The sequence below is a fragment of the Diadema setosum genome, chromosome 9 (genome assembly GCF_964275005.1).
Source record: "Diadema setosum chromosome 9, eeDiaSeto1, whole genome shotgun sequence".
NCBI lineage: Eukaryota > Metazoa > Echinodermata > Echinoidea > Diadematoida > Diadematidae > Diadema > Diadema setosum.
In genome coordinates this window covers 6,818,544-6,839,864 of record NC_092693.1, presented here as the reverse complement: position 1 = coordinate 6,839,864, position 21,321 = coordinate 6,818,544, and the positions used below count along the sequence as shown (strand labels likewise).

The 21,321-nt window shown below is 39.1% G+C and overlaps 1 protein-coding gene across 1 annotated transcript in view; it reads left to right on the top strand.

The window, feature by feature from the left end:
• LOC140232789 (protein fantom-like) overlaps positions 1-21,047 on the top strand; it is a 45,329-nt gene extending 24,282 nt beyond the window's left edge. Inside the window, exons 22-36 of the mRNA XM_072312905.1 lie at positions 24-118; positions 1,144-1,315; positions 2,235-2,389; positions 2,779-2,904; positions 3,457-3,546; positions 4,104-4,314; positions 5,171-5,259; positions 7,261-7,368; positions 9,571-9,918; positions 10,204-10,273; positions 10,805-10,971; positions 12,122-12,320; positions 18,400-18,484; positions 19,349-19,485; positions 20,278-21,047. Coding sequence (XP_072169006.1) covers positions 24-118; positions 1,144-1,315; positions 2,235-2,389; positions 2,779-2,904; positions 3,457-3,546; positions 4,104-4,314; positions 5,171-5,259; positions 7,261-7,368; positions 9,571-9,918; positions 10,204-10,273; positions 10,805-10,971; positions 12,122-12,320; positions 18,400-18,484; positions 19,349-19,485; positions 20,278-20,435 — 2,210 coding nt within the window. The 3' untranslated portion in view covers positions 20,436-21,047. The remainder of the gene's footprint in view (positions 1-23; positions 119-1,143; positions 1,316-2,234; positions 2,390-2,778; positions 2,905-3,456; positions 3,547-4,103; positions 4,315-5,170; positions 5,260-7,260; positions 7,369-9,570; positions 9,919-10,203; positions 10,274-10,804; positions 10,972-12,121; positions 12,321-18,399; positions 18,485-19,348; positions 19,486-20,277) is intronic.
• Positions 21,048-21,321: the final 274 nt, after the last annotated feature.

Sequence of the window (21,321 nt, the reverse complement as noted above, 5' to 3'; positions counted from 1 at the left end):
TTATTTTCCTGTTCACATCGCAGGTATTGAGTCAGGACGAACAGATGTCATCTATGGTTCCGTGGAATTCTGGGTCAGACTGCGGGTTCCTATGGATCAAGCGCTTCGTCTTTTCAGGGTAAGGAACAAAATTTTTTTGACAATGTCTCTAAAGAAAAAGCTAATGGCTTCCCATTTACGAAATAAAAGTTGATGATGATTGTATATTTTTCATGGTATGTACTCAATGTTTGCTATAATAGCTCTCTCTCATAAATAAGCAGTAAAATAGTTATAGTGATGATATTTTATGGTTCCTATTTTTCATAAAAGTGATACCATGGAAACTTGAAAACAGAGGAACTGCAGCATAACAGAGGTATTTTATGCTATATGAGTCTGTTCTGTCAAGATTACCAACACATTAGATGCAAAAATTTTGTGAAATATCACAAAAACTTTTCATTACCCCATGAGTAAGTGTCAATCAGACTAATATTAATGTATAATATAATGGTTTGTAAATGGATGTGGTTAGATTAAAGGAAACACACACGTAAGTTTCAGAACCAAGTGCCCCCCCCCTTTCCCTTAGACAGTCGCCACAAAATTTTGACCTCTGTTTCGCTGTATTAGATTATTACTTCTGTATTAAAAAACAACAACGGCAAAGTAGTTGCTGACACTTGTCAGCAACAAAGTAGTTGCTGACACAGACAGAGATTGTATAATTTTCTCTCCTGTAAATCAGTGTGCAAATGACTTTTCAAGTCTCAAAGTGCTGCTACTCCAATGTTGTTCAGCAATAACATGTCTGTTGATCAGTTTCTTGTGGAATGATGTATTTGTGATGAAATTAATCACTTGAATCTAAAAAAAGTTTTGTTTTTTTGTTTTTTACACTGATTCCTGCAGGCCCAGCAATATAAATTTGAGAGTCGTGAATATCAACTCTAGTGAAAATGGTCACCAAAGTTATAAAAAAAAAAAAAAATGACTGCTGAGCCAATTAGTATGATTAAGTCGAACCAGCCTTGGTTGTGAACATGCAGTATCTGGTGAGTTCTGTTGCATCACTGCTTTAAGACAGCAGAAAATGACAACGCCAATATTCCAGCTGTTTTCTAACTGTTCTCACTGAAACCTTTTGTCGTGTTGCCATAGGAACGAGTAAAAGCACTGGGCTACATGTCGTCCAATCAGAGGAAGACGCAGCAGGCTCTCGCCAATCTCGCCAAGACCCAAGAGGATGCGGCAATTGGCGCAAGGGACGAGAACGTGAACCAGCTGACCGTCCGGGTGGTGCGCTGCAACGACATCAAAGCCAGGCGAGAAGGTAAGAGTGACCGTGACCAATCGTCTGGGGAGAATTCTTGCTATTTAATTTCCATAACAATGAGTCAACAATGATGCGCTGGTGCACAAAAAACATGGAGCACCATCTCTATCTCGAAACTGCAATAGTTATGTATATTTTCTTAGCAACTATTACATGTTGGGAAAGCGATATCAACTGTTTGCTCTGTAAGTGCATTTCTATTGTGAAGTGGCAATGTTTTGATCATGATAATAAGGGAAAAATTGGATGTGATTAAGTATACATGTACACTCTGCCTGTGCCTGCTGCGCAGTAACTCCACATTACTGGAAGTGCACAAAGTGAGCCTCAAAAGTGTAACGTTGTTTACCTCTGCTCATTGCACGCAAGTGTAGAAGATCACCTCATTCATTTGCACGAAACATATGGCCACCTTACAGACCCAACAGCTGGCGACTAAGTTTACATTTCTACGTGATAGGTAGAACTTGACTCCATGTCGAGGTTTACAAAATGAACATGCTTGTCTCATGAGAGGAAATGAAAGAGTGACCAGTGATATGATCAGATAATCACACTGTATTTGCAAAATGGAAGCTCTTTGTTCACCTTATCAAAAGCTTACAGAGCTTGCTTTAATGGGAAACCAAAATGCAGTCATGTGTAACAATTTTTGATGTGCACTGATAGGATCTTCCACATAAACCTTTGGGGGAAACGGTGAGTTGACTCTACATTACTTCAAAATTATTTCACAAAATGAAGCTGCTTGTCTTCATCCAAAGTTTCCTCCAAATTTGTATTTTTCATTTGCCTGCCAGTACTTTCAACCCATTCCTTTTCCACTTTTTTTTTTTTTTTTTTTTTGGTCAAAAAGCACTGGCAGGCTTTATGTTGACTCTAGGTTTTTGTTCTTGTTTTCTTTTTCTTCTCCTAGGTGTTCAACCAAACCCATATGCTGTGTATCGCTTCTTTGACTTCAACGACCACGACACAACAATAGTCCACAGCAGCAACACGCCGGAGTTCAACGACAGCCAGACCTACCCCGTGCCCGTTACCCCGGATCTTGACCGCTATCTGAGAACAGAGGTGAGAGCCTACGAAGGGGACGGCTACATTTGTGGAGGTTGCTATTAGCTGTGTGGCTGATGCATGGGGCAGTGTGATGAATTAGTTTTAAAAGAAACTGCTGGCTTTTGGTCTTCCATTAAAAAAAAAAAGAAAGAGAAAAAGATACCACAGCAAAGGATGTGTTGTTGTTACAGTAGAAACAACTGATAACAACAGAAGAAACATAAAAGAAAGAGAAACAACAAAAGATAACATTGGTCCATGATAACGATTGAAGAAAAAAAAAAGATGAATTGTATCAAAATATTTTACAAACTTAAAGTTTTCTGTGAAAAATTGTAAACCTGATTGAAAAGGCCTTAGAGTGAAGCACACAGTTCAAAGTTCAACTCATACTTGTCTTTCAGAGCCTTGACTTCTACATCTTTGATGATACGGATCCAGAGGAGTCATCGTTGCTAGGTGTGGCCAAGGTGCCCCTCATCAGTCTTGCCAACAATAAAGCCATCAAGGGTACCTTTGAGCTCAAACAGGTAAGACACCCACCAGATTACACTGAGATTTACTTACACTGCAGCACTGTGAGTACCTAAAATCCAGAAAACTGTACAAAATGTTTGCCTAATGGATTGAGTTTAATTAATGGAGCAGAGCCATTCCCCTCCCTCCCCGTGGAATGCTAATAAGTGATATCAAGAGCAAAAGTAAAAATACAAACTGTACTTTACATAGAGTGAAATGTCAGACATCTGAACCATACCACATAATATGTGATGTTCCTTTCAGAAAAAGCACAAACAAACACACCCAAAAATGTACCAGAAAACTTTGTCAAAATTGACATATATTGCAAAAATGAATTTAAACAGTAGTCTTAGGCATAATCATAATGAAGATGAAAATAAACTCTTTGGGCAGGCACTCAGTCAAAATGTTGGAGAAAACAGAAACATGTCTAGCTTTCTGGAGCAAGTGAATAAGCCTCTTGTCCATGACCAAGTGTTTCTGCAGTATTATAACAACACCACACCTCCTGATCTCTACTTGTCATTCCCTATCCATCTCTTTTGTTCGTATCCCACCAGGGTGAAGCTACACGGGGTACCATTGATGTAGCCATCAAATGGCAATACCCGTACATGGCTCCTAAGGTGACTACCCACACACCACAGAAGGTAACAAAAGTTAGCAACTTGCAACCTGCAATCAACTAATTATTATCATCATTTTTTTGTTTCTGTCAAAGTCACAGTTTAGGTGCATCATTTATGATTTTTTTTTTTTCATTCTTTCTCTCTCTCAAGTGTCATTGACATAACAATATGATGTACTACTGGAACTTCATAGTTTGATTTCCTCGGACTATAATGGTAGAACTTTTAGCGAATTGAATTATAGCACTGGATGCATGCTTCGGATATTCGGCTTAGACTTTGGACATTTAAACTTAATGCACATACCCTCCTGCTATTAAATGGCATTTAATTTCTTCCTTTTTTTTTCAATTTTTACAAAATTTGTTTCATGATGTTTGTTGGAATATTCTTCATTGCATGCCAAGAAAGCAGAACAATCTCTCGACTTTTTCACACATTGTAACTGCTATCCTTGGCTGAAACTCACTGATTAAACAGAGCTCTAAACCTTTGACATGTCTGGTCTTCAAGTATACAGATTGTCGTGTAGGAATTTCGTACACTTCTTATAATAGCATCTTCCCTTCTCATTTCAGCCGTCCATTCAAGTGACCGCGCCGTCCAAGCCTTCCACGACCAGACCCCCATCGGGTAGACCCCCCTCTGGTCCAGCAGGTAGGCAGCCCCAGCCACCACCCACAGCCCCGCCCACAGCCCCACCCAAGGCACAAAATGCCACTCCCAGCCCAGGTTCCAAGGACATGCACTTGACTCCCACCAGAGACAAACCACCTCTCAAGCCCTTGGGTAAGTGTAGCTTGAAATAGTGTGGAAAAAAAAATAATTGCAAGCATAGGACAGTTGTTCCTTTTTCTTTTAAGAAGCATGTGATCTGATATTTCCATCAAAGAATGATGCAATGATAAAAGTAAAGATATACAAACTAGAAAAGCACTCTGAGAGCGCAGACCTCCACCAAGCAGCTACTTTCCACCAATTATCTTGTTCTTCCATAGAGATCAGTGATTTCCAACCCATACATATGTATGCTGAAAAATCGCCCGATTTCCCAATATAGAAGCCTTTGTTACGTCATAAACCCTCAGCTGAGCAGCGCGCCTCGCCCTAGCAGAAACTAGAGCACGCACTTTAGTGCGCGTATGGAAACTTCAAAAATGTGCAGGTTGAACTCCCAAGTTCATTAACCCTACTTGCCAAAATATAGAAAAAAATCCTTCATAAAATCCATAAAAATTTCTGGATTACTACCAAAATTTAATCATCTGTTTCATGTGTCATTCTCAACCTTTCCTGCAAGTTTCATCCAATTCTGTGCCCAACTTTTTAAGTTATTTTGCAGACAGACAGACAAACAAACCAACAAACCAATAGTAATGAAAGCATAACCTCCTTCCTCGGTGGAGGTGAAGATAGATGTGCATTGTGTGGAATGGTGTGATCATAAGACATTGGTGCTTTTCATGAGTCTTTGTAGCTGCTGTTCAGATTCATAGGAGAGAAATAGGACTGCTGTTCTTGTTTATTTGTTGTAATCGTCTTATGACCACAATGGTGTCATCTATGTGATAATATGTATTCTTATTGGAATCTAAGAATGGCTGGTGTACATCTGTGCTCTATTCTGCCCTCATACTCTCTGCAGCCTCTTCAACGCCGTCAGGCTTAGCGCCAGTGAGACGTAACTCCAGGGAGAGGCTGAGGGAGCCCGGCACTCTACCCCAAGTACAGGAGGTGGGTCTGAGAAGTGCAGTCCTGTGTGATGTCTCTCACACTGTGTGGCAGTTGTCACATGGTTTATTGTCACATGATACATGTCATGTGATTTGTGTCATGTGAAATGTCATGTGATGTTTGACCTTGTTCTGGTTCATGTGATGTTGATGCTTTATGTAATTAAAAGAAAAGTTTGGAAACTCACAACTAAACAGACAGCAATATAATACACTATATACAAACTTTATATACATATATTTGCTTCCAGATGACGACATATTAGCTTGCACATTGTCATATCAAAGAAAAATCTCTTCCATTGAATCAGAAGCTGAAATCACACTGATTAAACTTGGGTAATTTGATTCCTTATACATCTTGCAAATATAATTTTGATGAAGGTGTTGTCCAAATATGTGCATTTTAGTGTTATGCCAGATATTATCTAGATAATGTGGTCTTTGATATTGAAAAGACTTTTGTGTGAAAGCTTGGCTGCCTTTCAGCTTGGTAATATTCAAGCCCCTTAGCCTAATGCAAAGAACCAGAAATGTCCTTATTATCCCAGTTTGTTTGTCTGTAACAAAAAAATGTACACAGCACCATGTTTATTTATGCATGCTTGTACCCATTACTCCTAGTACAATACTACTCCTTGTTTGTTTGTTTGTTTGTTTGTTTGTTCACTTTTATTTAGCAGTGTTTCAAGTTTTTTTTTTCCCCCTTGTTTTCTAAGCATGATTGAAGCCAGCTTGATATATTTGCTATGAATTGGGCCCCTCTGTAGCTGTCAACAACAGAGAGCCATATACCTTCTGTTTTATTTTGTTTCCATGTTTGCACAAGGCTGGATTTCCATTTGAATATGAAATGTGAAATATGTGAACATGCATTACTTGCTATGGTGTCTGAGAAGCAGTGTGTGTGGTTAACCCTCTGCAAACAAATCAGAATTCAATGAAATCATCTGTAAATGACTATTTTTATCACACAAAGTGTGCAGACAAAAGCATTTTAGTGCAGTTATGCAGGTAAATGTATGTGGTGATTTCAAACAGTGTGTGACCTAAGGCTGATAATGCAGCAGCCTCCTCTCCCAGGGACACATCTAGCTTTTTGCTAAGGTGGGGGGGGGGGGGGGGTTGACCCAATAACGATGGGTCATGGCAAGAAAAAAATTATAATAATAAATGATTAAAAAAAAAAAGCAGGGAGTCTAAACCCCTACATCCCAAAACAAAACAAAGAAAAGCACAAAAAGAGGAGCCCAAGGAGTGGGTTTAACCCCCACCCCCTCCCCCTCACCTAGATCCACCACTGTTCTCTGACCCTGTTTAACAGATCTGAAGAGTTATTGAATTTACAAAGTTTCTTTTGAATATAATGTGGACATTACTCACTGTGAAAAAACAAAAGATATCCATGCAATTTGTTTTCTCTTTTTGGAACTCTACATTCTGTCACTATAGTGTTATTTTCTCATCCGCAATATGTATATATTTCTATATGAAATACCATTGCTCATCACAACTGAAAAAAATAATAATAATGATCATGCATCCAAATAGATTTTTATTGGATGAAAGCCATGCTTCACTGATTTTTTCTTTCTCACTTTGAGACACATCTTATTCATGCCAGCTATGTTAATATTATCTGTGTCTGAATGAATATTGCTCTTTGTGTGTAAAAACCGGAGGAAGTGACATCACAGTTTAGGAAGAAATTCAAAACAAAACCATCAGTTGAAACTACTATTCGGTTTAGATTATATTGTTGTTACTGTTGGAAAATTATCTTTGAACAACCCAGCAAGTGCTTATTCCATTCAGCCTGAATTATTGTGCCACAGTTTGAGCTGGATGAAAGAAATACCCCAGAATAGCCGCCATTGTCACTTTGTGCCCTTCTAGATCAGAAGGGTAAAATGGTGTACTTTCTCCTGTGTGCCCCATGTGCTGCTTTCTGTGTACTGCTTTACTACTCCATCATGTGTATGTAATTGCATGCAATACTCAGGCTGATGAAGAAGTGGCAGCAGCTGAAGAAAGCAAAATGCAGGCGAAGGAAAAGCCTGCCCCTACCCCTGCACCACCCACCGAGCCAGTCACAACTTCTGTCTCACAGGTAGCCATATCCCCGCTCCGCCCTGTTCTGAGCCTTTGCTGTGGATTGGTTTTGCTGTGCTGTTTGCTGTACTATTTGCATATTTGCAATAGAAGGCAACAAACAATAACAAACACTTGTAGTGTGTTCTCTGTGTTGTGTAATGCATGCCTTTGCTTTTTGTGACTTTGAATATGTCACTGTCTGCTGTCGCTACTTTGTTGCTTATTTTGTTGCATGCAAAATACTTGCCCTGTAAGATACCTTTTTAATTTTCACAAGAATGCAGCATGAAATAGTTTTACTTTGGTCACATTCTACCCACACTGCTTGCCATAGCATGCATATTTTGACTCATGTTTTCCTATCAATATCTACAATGACAGTGATATACACTTTATAGTATTGATGGAAGGCAGAGATACAGAAAAAAAAAGCAACCCATACATGCCTTACGCTAATAAACAGACCCCTGTGAACAAATTTGTACATACATAATATTTGTATCTACGAAACATACATAACATTCAAATTAACATTTGTACACACTTCACATATTGCATAACCATAGTGAATACTCTTACTAACATTCCTGTCTGAGTTCAGCTATTTTTTCTCAACTCTAACCAACGCTAACCAACTTTCTATCAACTAGAGCAGACGTCTGCGGTGATTTTTGCTAATTTTTGTTTTGTCATTGTTGTTCATGATATGAAAGTTTGTGTTCTGATTACTGGTAGAGAATAAATCTTTCCTAAGAGGAGTGGACATAAAGGGCAATGTACCCTGTGAGGAGATTTTAACAAACAGAAAGGAAATATTCATTTACTAGTATATTAAGCCAGTTTGGGGTTCCACTTCGAGCATGAGCAGAAAAAGGTCATTTGTGCCAGCAGAGCATGTTTGATTTAGATTCACTGAGCTACGCATCTGTGATGTAATGATTATTCAAGAAATCCTTAAACTAGTAAGTGGTGCTTGCGACCACGTCCACCTGTATGACAGCAAAAGCACGATTTGGCAATATCAGTTGAAAACAATAGTCAATGCATTCAATGTATTCAGTGCAAAATAATGAAATGGGTGTTCTCCAAAGTGTAAATCGATGGATCATTCTGGTCACCTGGTCTACGCAAGTTCATCCTTTGTCCTGATGAATTCCGCAAATTGTTTACGTCGGGCAAGCCTATACCCTTTATCGCTTTGAAAACGAGTGTAGTGTCTAACCTGCTGAGAATAAAGAAAGGTCATTTGTACTCATGTGCACATGAGGTAACTCCGAACTGGCTTATTCACTGTGGACCTCTTTAAACTATGGGCTGTATTTTTGAGGCATGCCACTTTTATATCAGTCAGGGTTTTTAGACTAGAGCTGATAGTGTAAGATTCGAAGTGTGTAGCAGTTGTCCTCAAGGATTTTTAAGCTGTAGGAATTACAGATGCTGTACTGTCACACTGATTTTTTTATTTTTTTTTATTTGCCCTTTGTTGAAGCCTTTCTCATTGTAACTGGGTAATGTTGTCTTGCGATTAGTCAGAATTCTGGTAAAATAAGAAGAAAGTCCATGTTGTGCTGTGTCTCTAAATGTCTTTCTACATAGAATGGCTATACTTCCTTGACAGTTTGATTACTAAGAGCTTGATCTCTCAGATATGGTGCATTCGTTTCATGCTGCGTGGGTGAAACTTTGCATTCCTCCTTTCTGTTGGCATATGATAGTCTTAAATGAAGGGCTCCATGGCTTAATGGGTGTGATTGTAGTATATTGGTGTCTTTGGAACCTATCTTCATATAAAATACCATGAGAGCATGTAGAGAACCTGAAAGCTTAAATGAGGGATTGTAATGGAAGCTGTTGTTGTAAATTGCCATTATATGATGTCTATTTACAGGGCTGTGAATGCTTAGCAGTTCAGATGACAGATCCATGAGAAAGGGTAGCCTTGTGTTATGAACCTAGATTTTTTTTTTCTACCATAGTTCTAGTGCTTACAAAACTTGCAATTCTGAAATGATAGATCTGCAGAGCTACCTTGGTAATCAAGAGAAATCTTTAGAGTTGCAGTAGGTGTAGTTGTCATAAGTGTTATTTATTATTTTTTGTTGTTGTATGACACCAAGTCATTAAATAGCAAAGTGCAGACCGTAGACCTGCACTTTCAGGCCAAGTATTCTTCAACCAACCATTACATCATATTTTATTCACTGTCCACCATTTGTAGGCTAACCCACAGACGTCTGGCGAGCCAAGTTCAGCTGGCAGCGAGGCCACACCGCTGGCAGGTGGCAAACCTCAGGAGGGTTCTCGTCCAGGGCGGGAAGGAGTCCCCCGTGGTCCTCCGTCCACCGAAGAGGTGGAAGGGGAGGGGGAATCCTCCATGGACGACCTCGAGAGGGAGATTGCCGGAGAGATGGCCCGGCAGGAGCGAGAGTCGCAGCAGCTGGATGAAGCCGCTGGGAAGAGGGCCGCCAAGGGGCAAGGAAATGAAGAAGAGGAGGCGGACGAGGACGATGACGATGACCTGGTGGCCAGAGAGCTTCAGAAGGAGTATGGGCAGGACACCACGCAGGTACGTCCAAAGTCACATTCATGCTGACCGTGTTGTCATGTGGCGGTCATCCAGCAAGTTTTCCCCCATTATTATTCCATTCCATTTTTTTTTTTTTTTTTTTTTTTACTTCTTGCATCTGATGAGTGCGCTGGTATTTTCCCAAAGCTTGTCACAAATCCAGCATTGAATAGATAATTGACAGATGGAACTAAAAGGGATTATCAGAATTTAATTGCCAAGCAGTCATGCTGGATAATTCAAAACCAACCATCCTCTTTTTTTTTTTTTGTCTTTTTCTCGCAGATTGGAAGGACCGAGGTGTATGATGACACAATGTTTGGGGAGACATCAGCTCCGAATGCAGACAATGAGTGTAAGTTACAGCCTTCAAGCATACACACTCCCGTGCTTTGAAGGTTGAGGTGCATCTTCAAACTACTTTATGTAGAAACTTGTATATCCCTGTGGAGATTCAGACCAGATAATATTTGGATAGGAATGCATGGGACCAGTATCTCACATTTTCTGACTATTTTGCTTATGGTTTGATGTCCAGGGGGTTGTGACTGTCGTAGCAGTTTATTCCCATTGCAACAACAAAGTCAGAAAATTGGTTAAAGGCTTTAGCATATACTGAATATGTGGGCGTTACCTTATTCGGAAAGTCCCAATTATTGTTCCATTTAGCAACATTGCGTGTTTGTACTTTCGTTGTACATGCTGTGCCTATCAGTTACTTTAATCATTCAATCTCCTGTAAACATTTTCATAATCTTGTTTCCTTCATTCTTTTGGGGTTTTTTATTCCCCCATCACTATGAAGTATACGATGCTGAGTAGATAATGACTATCATAATGCTGTGTTATCTATGCAAATTTATTCAAATCCCTCTTTGTCCAACAGTTGATGAATCCTCCATTGAGGAGGATGTTGAGATACCAGGAGCTGGAGAGGAGGAGGAAGAGGATGTAGAGGAAGCAAGGATTGCCAATCCAGAGAGCCAGGCGTCGAGTGATAGTGAAGGCGTTGTCATGCCAACGTCTACCAGCAGACCTGTCTCGGCGATGGCGGTAAGTGTTTTTGGCATTTGTTTCTTGCCGCAAGGATTGGACAATAAGTCCTATAAAACTTCCGTAAATCTACAAATCATCTCGATTTGTCAACAGAATAGATGCACTCCCATTAACCCCACCCCCCTTTCTGTCACTGTACAGGTCATACAATTCTTCCACAAAGTGAAAATTTTTAAATCAACAAAAAAATCTATGTCAAAATGCTTGCATGGTGGTCCCTCTGTAAGAGATTGTTTTAATTGCCTAGTCTACATTGACAGATGGTTCAGTCCATCAGGTTGGGTCAACAAACTACATGATGTCCATGCAACAGAGGCATCAACTTTTTCATTTCCCATTGAAGATCATTTCAAATCTGGTTTAGTTTTGCTGTGTCAATATTATCTTTGTCCCCTGCTATAGCAATGCATGTATAAATCAGAGAGCTTTTATGGATTTTTCTGTACTGCAAATTAATTTTCTTATCTCCGTTACATGGACATCACATTTACATGACATTGGCAATAAATTCTCCAGCCTGAAATTGCAATACCCTGATGCATGAGCAGTAGAACAAGATGAGATACTGTTTTGAAGTCATTACTGGCTGACATTTGCTCGGTTTTAATGAAGCCTGGACTTTGAGTTCTTGTATGTCACAAAAGATGACCCAAATCTGTGGACTGACCCAGACATTTTTGATGTGATTGAAACAAAAGACATGACAATAAGGATGATTGGTAATGTGGTACATGTAGTGGTATGATTCTCTGCAGTGTCAACGTGCTTCTGCAAAAAACAAAAAGAACAAAAAAAAAAAAAACATGTTGCATGTAGCTACACACACAGATTTAGTGAATGAGTGATTTATTTCTGCAATTGTTATACATAGATTGTTTGCTCATAGAATTGCTTCTGTATCATTAGTATATACAATATGTTTTACTCTGAGGAAATCTCCCCCAGGAAATTTTGTTGCATGATGCATTTGTGCATTTCCGTGATTGAAAATCTGCATAATCACACAATGTAAACCTGCTTCCGGTGAGATTCTAAGAACCCCAGCAGAGTTTTGCACAGCACCCAACATGTTCCCCGTAGGCAGTGGGTTACATCACTCTTGCCTCCCTCTCTCCCTCCCCCTCCCCCCCCCCCCCCCACCCACCAGAGTGAGGACATCGTGATTGTCAACGTCAGTCACCTCAACCTGGAGCCCACGGCAGAGCTGCTGGAAGATGACAGCATCCACAAGCTCTTTGTCGAGTACCAGATTCTGGGGATCCCCCAGGAGGAATTAGAGACTCCCTTCTCCCTGCCGAAGAGGGGCAAAGCGGGCTCCCTCTCGCTCTCCTACAATTTCCACAAAGGTGAGAAGAGACATAGGTGGTACAGTCTTTGTCCACGGTTTAAACCATAGACAAAGACTAGTTTTTTATGGGGCGCCAAGTGTCGCATGGCCTATTTCGTTACAAAATCAGTCATTTTTTTGACAAAATGTTAACATTTCGTTACGAAATGACTGATTTTGTAACGAAATAGGCCATGCGACACCTGGCGCCCAAACAAAACTACGGTCTTTGTCCATGGTTTAAACCATGGACAAAGATTGTACCACCTTCATGAATTAGGGCCATAGAGTTCAAGGGTGTGACGTTCCAACTCAAATTTGATTTGCGATTTTAGCTGATGAACAATATTTCAAATGGTATCCTGTACCCTTCTATGGAAGAAAACTGCCACATAAAAGATACTTTGGGTAGCAGTGGTATAAAAAATGCATAGCAAATTTCAATACAATACGAGGAAAATTATTCCCTCAAGTTTTATATGAGGTAGGATGTTCAGGAAACCAAAACCCCAAATATGGAGATTGAGTGAAAGCATCAATGCTTGTAGAACATATCTGCTCAGTAAAAGTGTGAGGAAAATCAGACAATCTGTTCAAAAGTTGTACATGCTAAGTTTGGATGCCATCATTGCTGGATAAGGAGACTACTCCACTCCGTGACGTCATTTTATTCTTTATATTGTGGTCCAAAATGTCATCTTGAGCTGTAGTATTTTGTCATCCAGCAATGACGGCACTGACACTTTAAAAATTCATTGCTTAGGAATCAATCATTTGATTTTCTCCAAACTTTTACTGATGCGGTTCTACTAATATTGGCACTTTCACTCAATTCACATTTATATTTGGGCTTTGGTTTCTTTTATAATAAGTGAAATGTAATGAAATGAAGTTTGGAACACATGGTTCTTCAGTATGTTTAGATACATGAAAGCAAATGCATGGGAAAACACAGTTGAATAGAAAGCTTGTCAATATGAATATTTTATTAGTTTTTTATGGAGGTTCATACTTTTAAAAGATGAAGTGACCAATACAAAGCATGGACATTGACATTTTTTGTTCCTTTTTTTTTTGACTCCACTGTTTCTCTTCACTAAAAATAGATCCCTGCTATGGATAGTTTGTTTGTTTTTTTCATGACTGATATCACTCTGTGTTGATTTGTGTGTGTGCAAGTTGTATATATTTTTGTATATGACAAATGCAAGCTGGGCTTTCACCTGCGCACTTGTAACAAATCAATTTTACTGAGGGATTAAGACTAATCCAGTCAATATCCCTTCATAAGTGATTCATTGGAATATCAGTAGAAGGGGATTTTATGCAAACTGTTCTCTCTCATTCTCTCTTTTGGCAAAAGATATGGCAGTGTCAGTGAGATTTTCTAGATTTACTTCTCCCCCTTCCCCTCCTTTTTCTGTCTGTTTGTCTGCTTAAGCTCTTGTTTTTTTCTCTTTTTCACCTTCTCACAGGAAGTAATTATGCATCAATTTTCTGTGCAGATTCCATCGATATATTGACGAGACTAACTGCCATGCATTTAGACTAGTTTGTGATCCGTGTGTGTATCAGAATGAAAATTAATCTAGGAAATCAACACAAAAAGCATGGTCAGCATTGAATATTCATTGTTAGCCCACTTGAGCCAACTGGCTTAGTTGAGCTATTGCAGAGTCTATTCTGCTTTATGTGTTGTGCTTGAACTTTGTCATACTTTCAGCTTCTTGAAAACTTGTAGCTAGATTTTGACCAAACTTGGTGGGAATTACTAATGGGAGGGGGAGGGGATCGTGTTTTGTACAGATGGCAGTGGCACCCAGAAGGGAGTCTCAAAAGTGGGTTCCAAAGTGGCCTGAAATAATGAAATTTAGCTAATTTTCTTAATTTTTGACATTTTCAACTTAAAAAAAAAAAAAAAAACTTTAAAGGGATCACATTTGGTTTGTGCCAAAATTGTGTCGGACCCCCAGAGGCCCACATTACCCAACTTAGCTGATATTGTCATAATTTTCTACATTTTCATCTTCTTGAAGATTGATGGCTGTATTTTGGCCTACACTTGTCAGGAATCATCACTGGGGGAGGGGACTTTGGTTTATACAAGTGGTGATACTCCACTCCCAGGCAATAGGAGGACCTCTGGGTTTCTTGTTTTGCTCTCCAGTAGTGGTGCAGTAGAAGGATTAGAGTTAGGTTTAGGGTTAGAGTTTGGGTTGAGGTTTGAATTAGGTTCAGGATTAAAATTAGGGTTAGGGTTAGGGGAAGGGTCTGGGGTAATTGCCTTAACACCGGAAAACATAGTTTTGATATGAATACAGAAACTGTTGATTTTTGCCCTAAAATGTACTCATATGCTTTATGTGAAATGTGCGAAATAACTCTGAGATGACACAATTTCAGTTAGGTAGTGACAAAAATGCAAAATATTAGCCCAAACGTCACGCTGTCAGTATTGCAATCAGAAAATGTATCCAATGGCAGGTGGTGGTTGCTATGTAATGTTTCATAATAGATAATCGATAACCAACAAATGGTACCGAAGCAGTATCCATCACTCTTTCAAGCACAAGTAAATTGCATGCAGCTTGTTGGGAAACAACCATTGCAAGGGCATGATTGATCACCATATGACATTCTACATACTCAGTACTGAGCAGGGAGGGAGCTTCGGGAATAGAAGTCAGATACATCAAGTCTTATTTAACAAGGGTACAATTTTGGCCTCAAAATGCTCCAGAACAAGTCATTGTCATGGCAAATCTTGTCAACCAGAAAAGTCCTTTTTAATATTTTTCAAGCAAATCCCAATTGATGAAAGATGAATTTTTAGTGCTTCTGAGAATTATTCAGAACTATGTTTTGCCTTTAAGGTATTAATAGTCATATCCCACATAAGTATGTTTGACAAATGGGATTACTTGAATTTGGAACATGTGACCGAGTGATGTCTTTCTCCCAACATCCATGTCATGGTACTACAACATTTGTGATCGTCTTTTCATGAGCACTTCTCACATACCTGCAATTGGAATCGATAGAGGTATTGCTTGCATATATCAACCACGTGAGTAGCTAGCAAGTTCTAGTGGCATGCATCGCACAATTATTGATACAGCAGTATCACTTGTTCTTGTCTGAGATGTAATGTTATTCTCGTTCATTCGACTGCTGCCTTGCCGCGGACCGTGGTTGTACGGTACAACCACCAGTGTTGTAACCTTCAGTGCAATTATAAGATCGAAATCTGCGTGGTTAATGGAATACATTAATATCAAATCTCAAGTTTGTAATTCATATGGGATATAAAGCAAATAATCATCTCCTGTTTCTCAGGCAATTGATGCAATCTAACATTGTCTCAGTGATCCTTGAGATGTTTTTCAGCTCTCGCCTACGGTTCGGCCTAACAGACACCTTACGGATCACCTCGGCAATGTTAAAGGACAAGTCCACCTTCATAAACATGACAATTGACAGAATGCAGCAATATTAGTAGAACACATAGGTGAAAGTTTGAGGAAAATTGGACAATCCTTTCAAAAGTTATGAATTTTGGAAGTTTCAGTTCCGCGATCGCTGGATGTGAAGACTACTACAGCTTGTGATGTCATATGAGTACAACCATATAAAGAAACTATAAAGAAAATTCAACATATTTTCACTTTTCTCGCATAATAGAAGAGCACATGACTTGTCTCTTTCAGAAGGCAGGGGGAGTGATATTACCCTTAACATATATCAGTTACAAGTTGAGGGAATGTGTACTTTTTTCAAAAGATGAAATTTTGTGGAATTCTCTTTATATTTTCCTTATATCGTTGTACGCATGTGACATCATCAACAGCAGTAGTCTTCTCATCCAGCAGTGACTGCACAGAAACTTTAAAAATTCATAACTTTTGAACGGATTGTCCAATTTTCCTCAAACTTTCACTGATGTGTTCCACTTATATTGCTGAATTATCTCAATCCACATGTATATGAAGGTGAACTTGTCCTTTAAATTGTACCATCGCCCTCCCAGTCAATGATTACGTGCTTACTGAATATGTTTTGCCTTCAAGGTATACATAACTAGAGGATGCCACAAATGTGGGATCCCATAAAGCCAGATTCCTTCAATTCTTCTTAGATTTCTTTCCACCTGTTTTGGCATCAGAATTAATCATATACAGATTTTAGCTGTAATGCCTACTCAGATTAGCTGTAAGAAATTAATGCATTGTTTTGCCTGTAAGATGTACATAAGTACCTATGTTTTTCGCCTGTAAGCTATACATAACCAGAAGATACTACAAAAGTTAAATCTCTTATTGCCAGGCTTCTCCAATTCCTCTAAGCTTCCTTTCCACCTCCTTAGACAGTAGTTTGGCATCAAAATAAATCATATACAGATTTTAGCTCTAATGCCTACTCAGATTAGCTGTAAAAAATTAATGCATTGTTTTGCCTGTAAGGTATACATAACTACCTATGTTTTGCCTTTAAGGTATACATAACTAGAAGATACCACAAAAGTGAAATCTCTTATTGCCAAGCTTCTTATATTCTTTTTAAGATTTGCTTCCACCTCCTCAGATAGTATTTTGGCATTAGAATAAATTGTACGGTGTATTAACGCCAATTCCTACTAAGAAATAAATGCATTTGCTTATAGGGATGGTGTACAACTGTAGTTTGGGTTGAGATGGGGGTTGAGGCTCTAACTTTTTCAAAGTGATTAGAAACCATGTATACATGAAATTTCAAAGAGCATACAATTCAAAGAGGATCTAGAAATTTATTTGATGAAAATCGGTTTTGGAATGGTTGAGTTATGTGCAAAACAAAGTGGTCTTAATTAAAGGTGTGTCTCACCTTTTACTAGAGACCTTGCACTCTTTGGCAGGCTTAGAAAATGTCATGGTTGTCATCAAGAAATTGAAAGTCTCTCTCACAATGATGGTAATGATGAATATTAAGGTAATAATTCAAAGTGCTGATTATAATGAAAATGATACTGTTACTGATGAAGATGGTAAAACAGATGAGGAACTAGAGATGATGATGATGATGATAATAATGTCATTTGTAATATCTTGATTATCATGACATCAATTTTTATTGCATACACTCTCTTTCAACCTCCTGTTGAAGGGGTATTTGTTTCTCTTTTTGGATTCATTAACAATATTATATAGGAAGCACTTGTATACCTTTGAACAAATTTGCATACACTCTCTTTCAACCTCCTGTTGAAGGGGTATTGTTTCTCTTTTTGGATTCATTAACAATATAGGAAGCACTTGTATACCTTTGAACAAATTTGCTGTATACGCAATATATTTAGTGAGTCTAAATTTTTTAGAATGTAGACTTCCCAACAATTTCGCGAGTGGTTGAATTTCGCGATTGTGGAGTACTGTGCTGCATGGAAGAATGTATAGATCTGCATCACATTCATATCAGGATCAAAGTCATTATTTATGTGTGTCTTTAATTTCATGAGTAGCACCTGATTCGCGAAATCAGCGAAAATAAAAAACTGGTGAAATATTCAGCATATACAGTACTTGGGACCAGCAGCTTTAGGTCCCCTTGGAGTTGCTAGGCAGTCAGGGTAAAGTCCCTTGCATGAGGGTACATTTACATTTGCCAGAGGACTCCTAAATGAGAGACCTCACAATCAAGAGTCAGTGGTCTGATCCACTTAGCCAAAAGTTATGTGCTAAAATGCATGGGATACTGTAAAACCAGACATTTTTGCGTGCATGTAAGTTTTGCAACTTTCAAGAGGAGCCAAGATTTGCGAAATTGAGATGCATGTGAAAGCTCTCGTCTACACTTTATGCATCAAATGCAGGTGCCAATTTGTGAAAATTTCATGCCGCAAATATTTCTGGTTTTACACTAAATGTGATTATGTAATATGAGAGGTATGTTACATCAAAGGTGACAGCATCCGATATCATCCTATACTGTAGGCACATGGAACAGTTGTCTCTCTCCCTTACACACACACACACACACAAACACACTTACTCATAATACTGTTTTGATGTGATATATTCCCTGCTCACATTGATATGTGCTTTAAACTCATTGCCTTCACACAGTGATCCACGTTGACGCCGAGAACCATGCGACGCGGAGGGCGTACCTGGCTGACTTCTTGAGACCAGAGCACGCCGAGCAGGGAAGGTGAGTTTGGGTCACCAGACTCTCTCATACAAGGGACCCCCATTATTGAACTGATATGTCAAGTGAAGATTCAAGGGCAATTACCCCCTGGATAATTACCCCAGACCTTTCCCCTGACTCTAACCCTAACCCTAATCCAGAACCTAATCCTAATGCAAACCCAAACTCTAGCCATAAACCTAACCCTAATCCTAATCTATACTCTAACCTTGTCACTAACCAGGATGTGGAATAGGATCCCTCCTCTTCTGAAAAAATCTCCAACGCTGGATCACTTCAAATTGAATTTGAGGACCTACTTGTTTTGAAATCCGCATGTATGCGCTGGAATTGTTCTGTCGCTGCCTGGTAATTTGTATATATTTTATCTCTTGTGGTGACCAGGGATGACATATCATAGCACTTTGTATCCAGTGGAAAAGGTGCTGTAAAAATATCAACTGTTATCATTATTATGTAGCTAATGATGGCAGAGATCATGATGATGGTGATGATGATGATGATTTTGATGGCAATACTGACATTGACTTTGATGATAATGATAATTGCAACAGTGAATTCTGAAGATGATAATAAGGTATGATAATAAGCTGATTGTGATAAGAATAGTAAAAGTAATCCATAGTGCCTTTAGTCAGGGCTCGACATGAACATTTTTTTTTTCTGGTGGCCCACTAAATTTGGGTAATAGTCAATAGTAATAATGCTTATTTATGGATTGGTTCTGACGAGGAGTAAATGAACTGAGTAAATATCATGAAATGCATGAAATGAAGAAATGAGCAGAATGAAGGAATGAAGGAAACAGACAAAGAGAAAAACAAGAACGAGGTGAATCAAGCCCTCTCATCCCGACAATTTCAGACTCCGACTGACCGTCGTCAGCGAGCCCCCAGAGGAGGAGCAAGAGGATGCGGAGTGTGTGGAGGTAGGCCACGCCTACGTAGACCTCCGGGCCATGCTGGAAGAGGGGCGCGACATGATCGACAGTGAAGTTGATGGTGGGTTATACATCATTGCAGTTTCTTGCTTCTCGTCTGTATTCTTTCACTGAAATGACAATAAAACAGAAAAGAGTACATTGTTGTTGCTGGGGTGACAAGACCTTGTATCTACAAAATGTCAAATGTTCAGGAGAGCCAAAAAACATGGCGGCCAAAACACTATAGCGAATAGGATAGCCTTTTCCTTTGACACGCCGTGATGGCTTCATTTTTGGGATTTTGACAGGACATCACTTAACCCATTATTTGACCATTAATCCACAAAAGTGAGTCATTTACACCAAAATTTCAGATACAAGGTCTTGTTACCCCAGCGACGTTGTATTTATTGCTATTCTGTTACTACCTGCACTTACAACAGCATCACATGTTCTTTTCTATGCAAATGTTTCTGACAATGTTCTGACGTAATGAATATTAAGGCATGTAAGTGTGTCTATTTTTCATCTTTTTCATGAGTGGGGATGTGCTGATTAGATTTGACACATACATGTTCCCAACTCTTATGTGTTGTGACATCAAAGCAAAGTAAAAAACAAAACAAAACAAAGGAAAAAGTGATTATTATTCAAAACAAATCTTCTCGTGCAATAAGAATTCTTGTCCAATCTTACAGATTGTTTTGATTATTCTGCCTGTCCACCCATGGGCAAAACGTTCCAAACCACAGTACGATCTAAACTTTGCTCGGTATGCCTGAATGGGCCTTTATACGTCCTTAGAAGATTGCTCCACCAGAACCTGTCTTGTACTATAAAATACATTTTCCACCCACCCCTTAATTGACAGTGTACAGCGCCACAGATGGGACGACCGTGATCGCCGTGATGGGAGTGACGGTGGAGTGTGTTGCCGCCCTCACGGCCATTCAGAGGGAGATGCAGATGTTGGAAGAGGAGGACGAGGAGGAGGATGATGGCGACATTGACACTGATGAAGAATTATGATGATATGGACACACACACACACACACATACAATGGCTTCTGATGTGGAATACCTGTATATTGTATTAACAGCGAAAATGTCATAATCTACACTGGCAAGACTAATACATTGCAAGTAGTTGACAGCCTTAACAAATAAGCTGAGGTGCAAGCATAGACTCTAAGTCTCATTGGTGGTATTAGAGATTATCTGGCATGAATATCAGTGAATCAAATGTTTTTCATTCATTGTCATCCTAGACGGGTAAATTTTGACTGGTATATAGGATCAAAATGTTGGTTGGAAAACATATTAAGTGCTCATAACCTAAAAGAAATTGCAGTGAGGAGAAATTCAAAGGATGAGCATGTTGTTTGCTATCATTGGCAGAAAGGGTCACCTTTGTTCCTGCAAGCAAAGAAACTGCCATGTTTAGACAAAACTTCAATGGAAAGTGAGAAAGTTTGCTCTAGAACTGACAGACAGTAATTTGCATACACAAATACTAGGGAATCCTTACAATGAGGTTGGCTACAACTGAAGTCCTCTTTTAGCAAGGCACATTGTCAGGTCACAACTAATGTTTTTGTGTTCACCTATTGGAATTTGAAGTTTAACATTATTGCGAGAGAAATTTTGCCCCCCCCCCCCAAAAAAAAAAAAAAAAACACAAAAAACAAAACACACACCAACAAACAAACAGACAACAAACAAACAAACCAAAAATGAAAATTTCTATGTGAAATCAAACCAGCCGAAATGAAGCACACTGTTAAACCAGCAAACTATGTTGAATAGCCACTTTCTATACTTGCCAGCATTATCACTGAGTGTTTGTGGTACATGTGCTGTTCACATGACATTATTAAAAGTTTGTTTTCATTTATATAGAATTCATGCCTTTGAA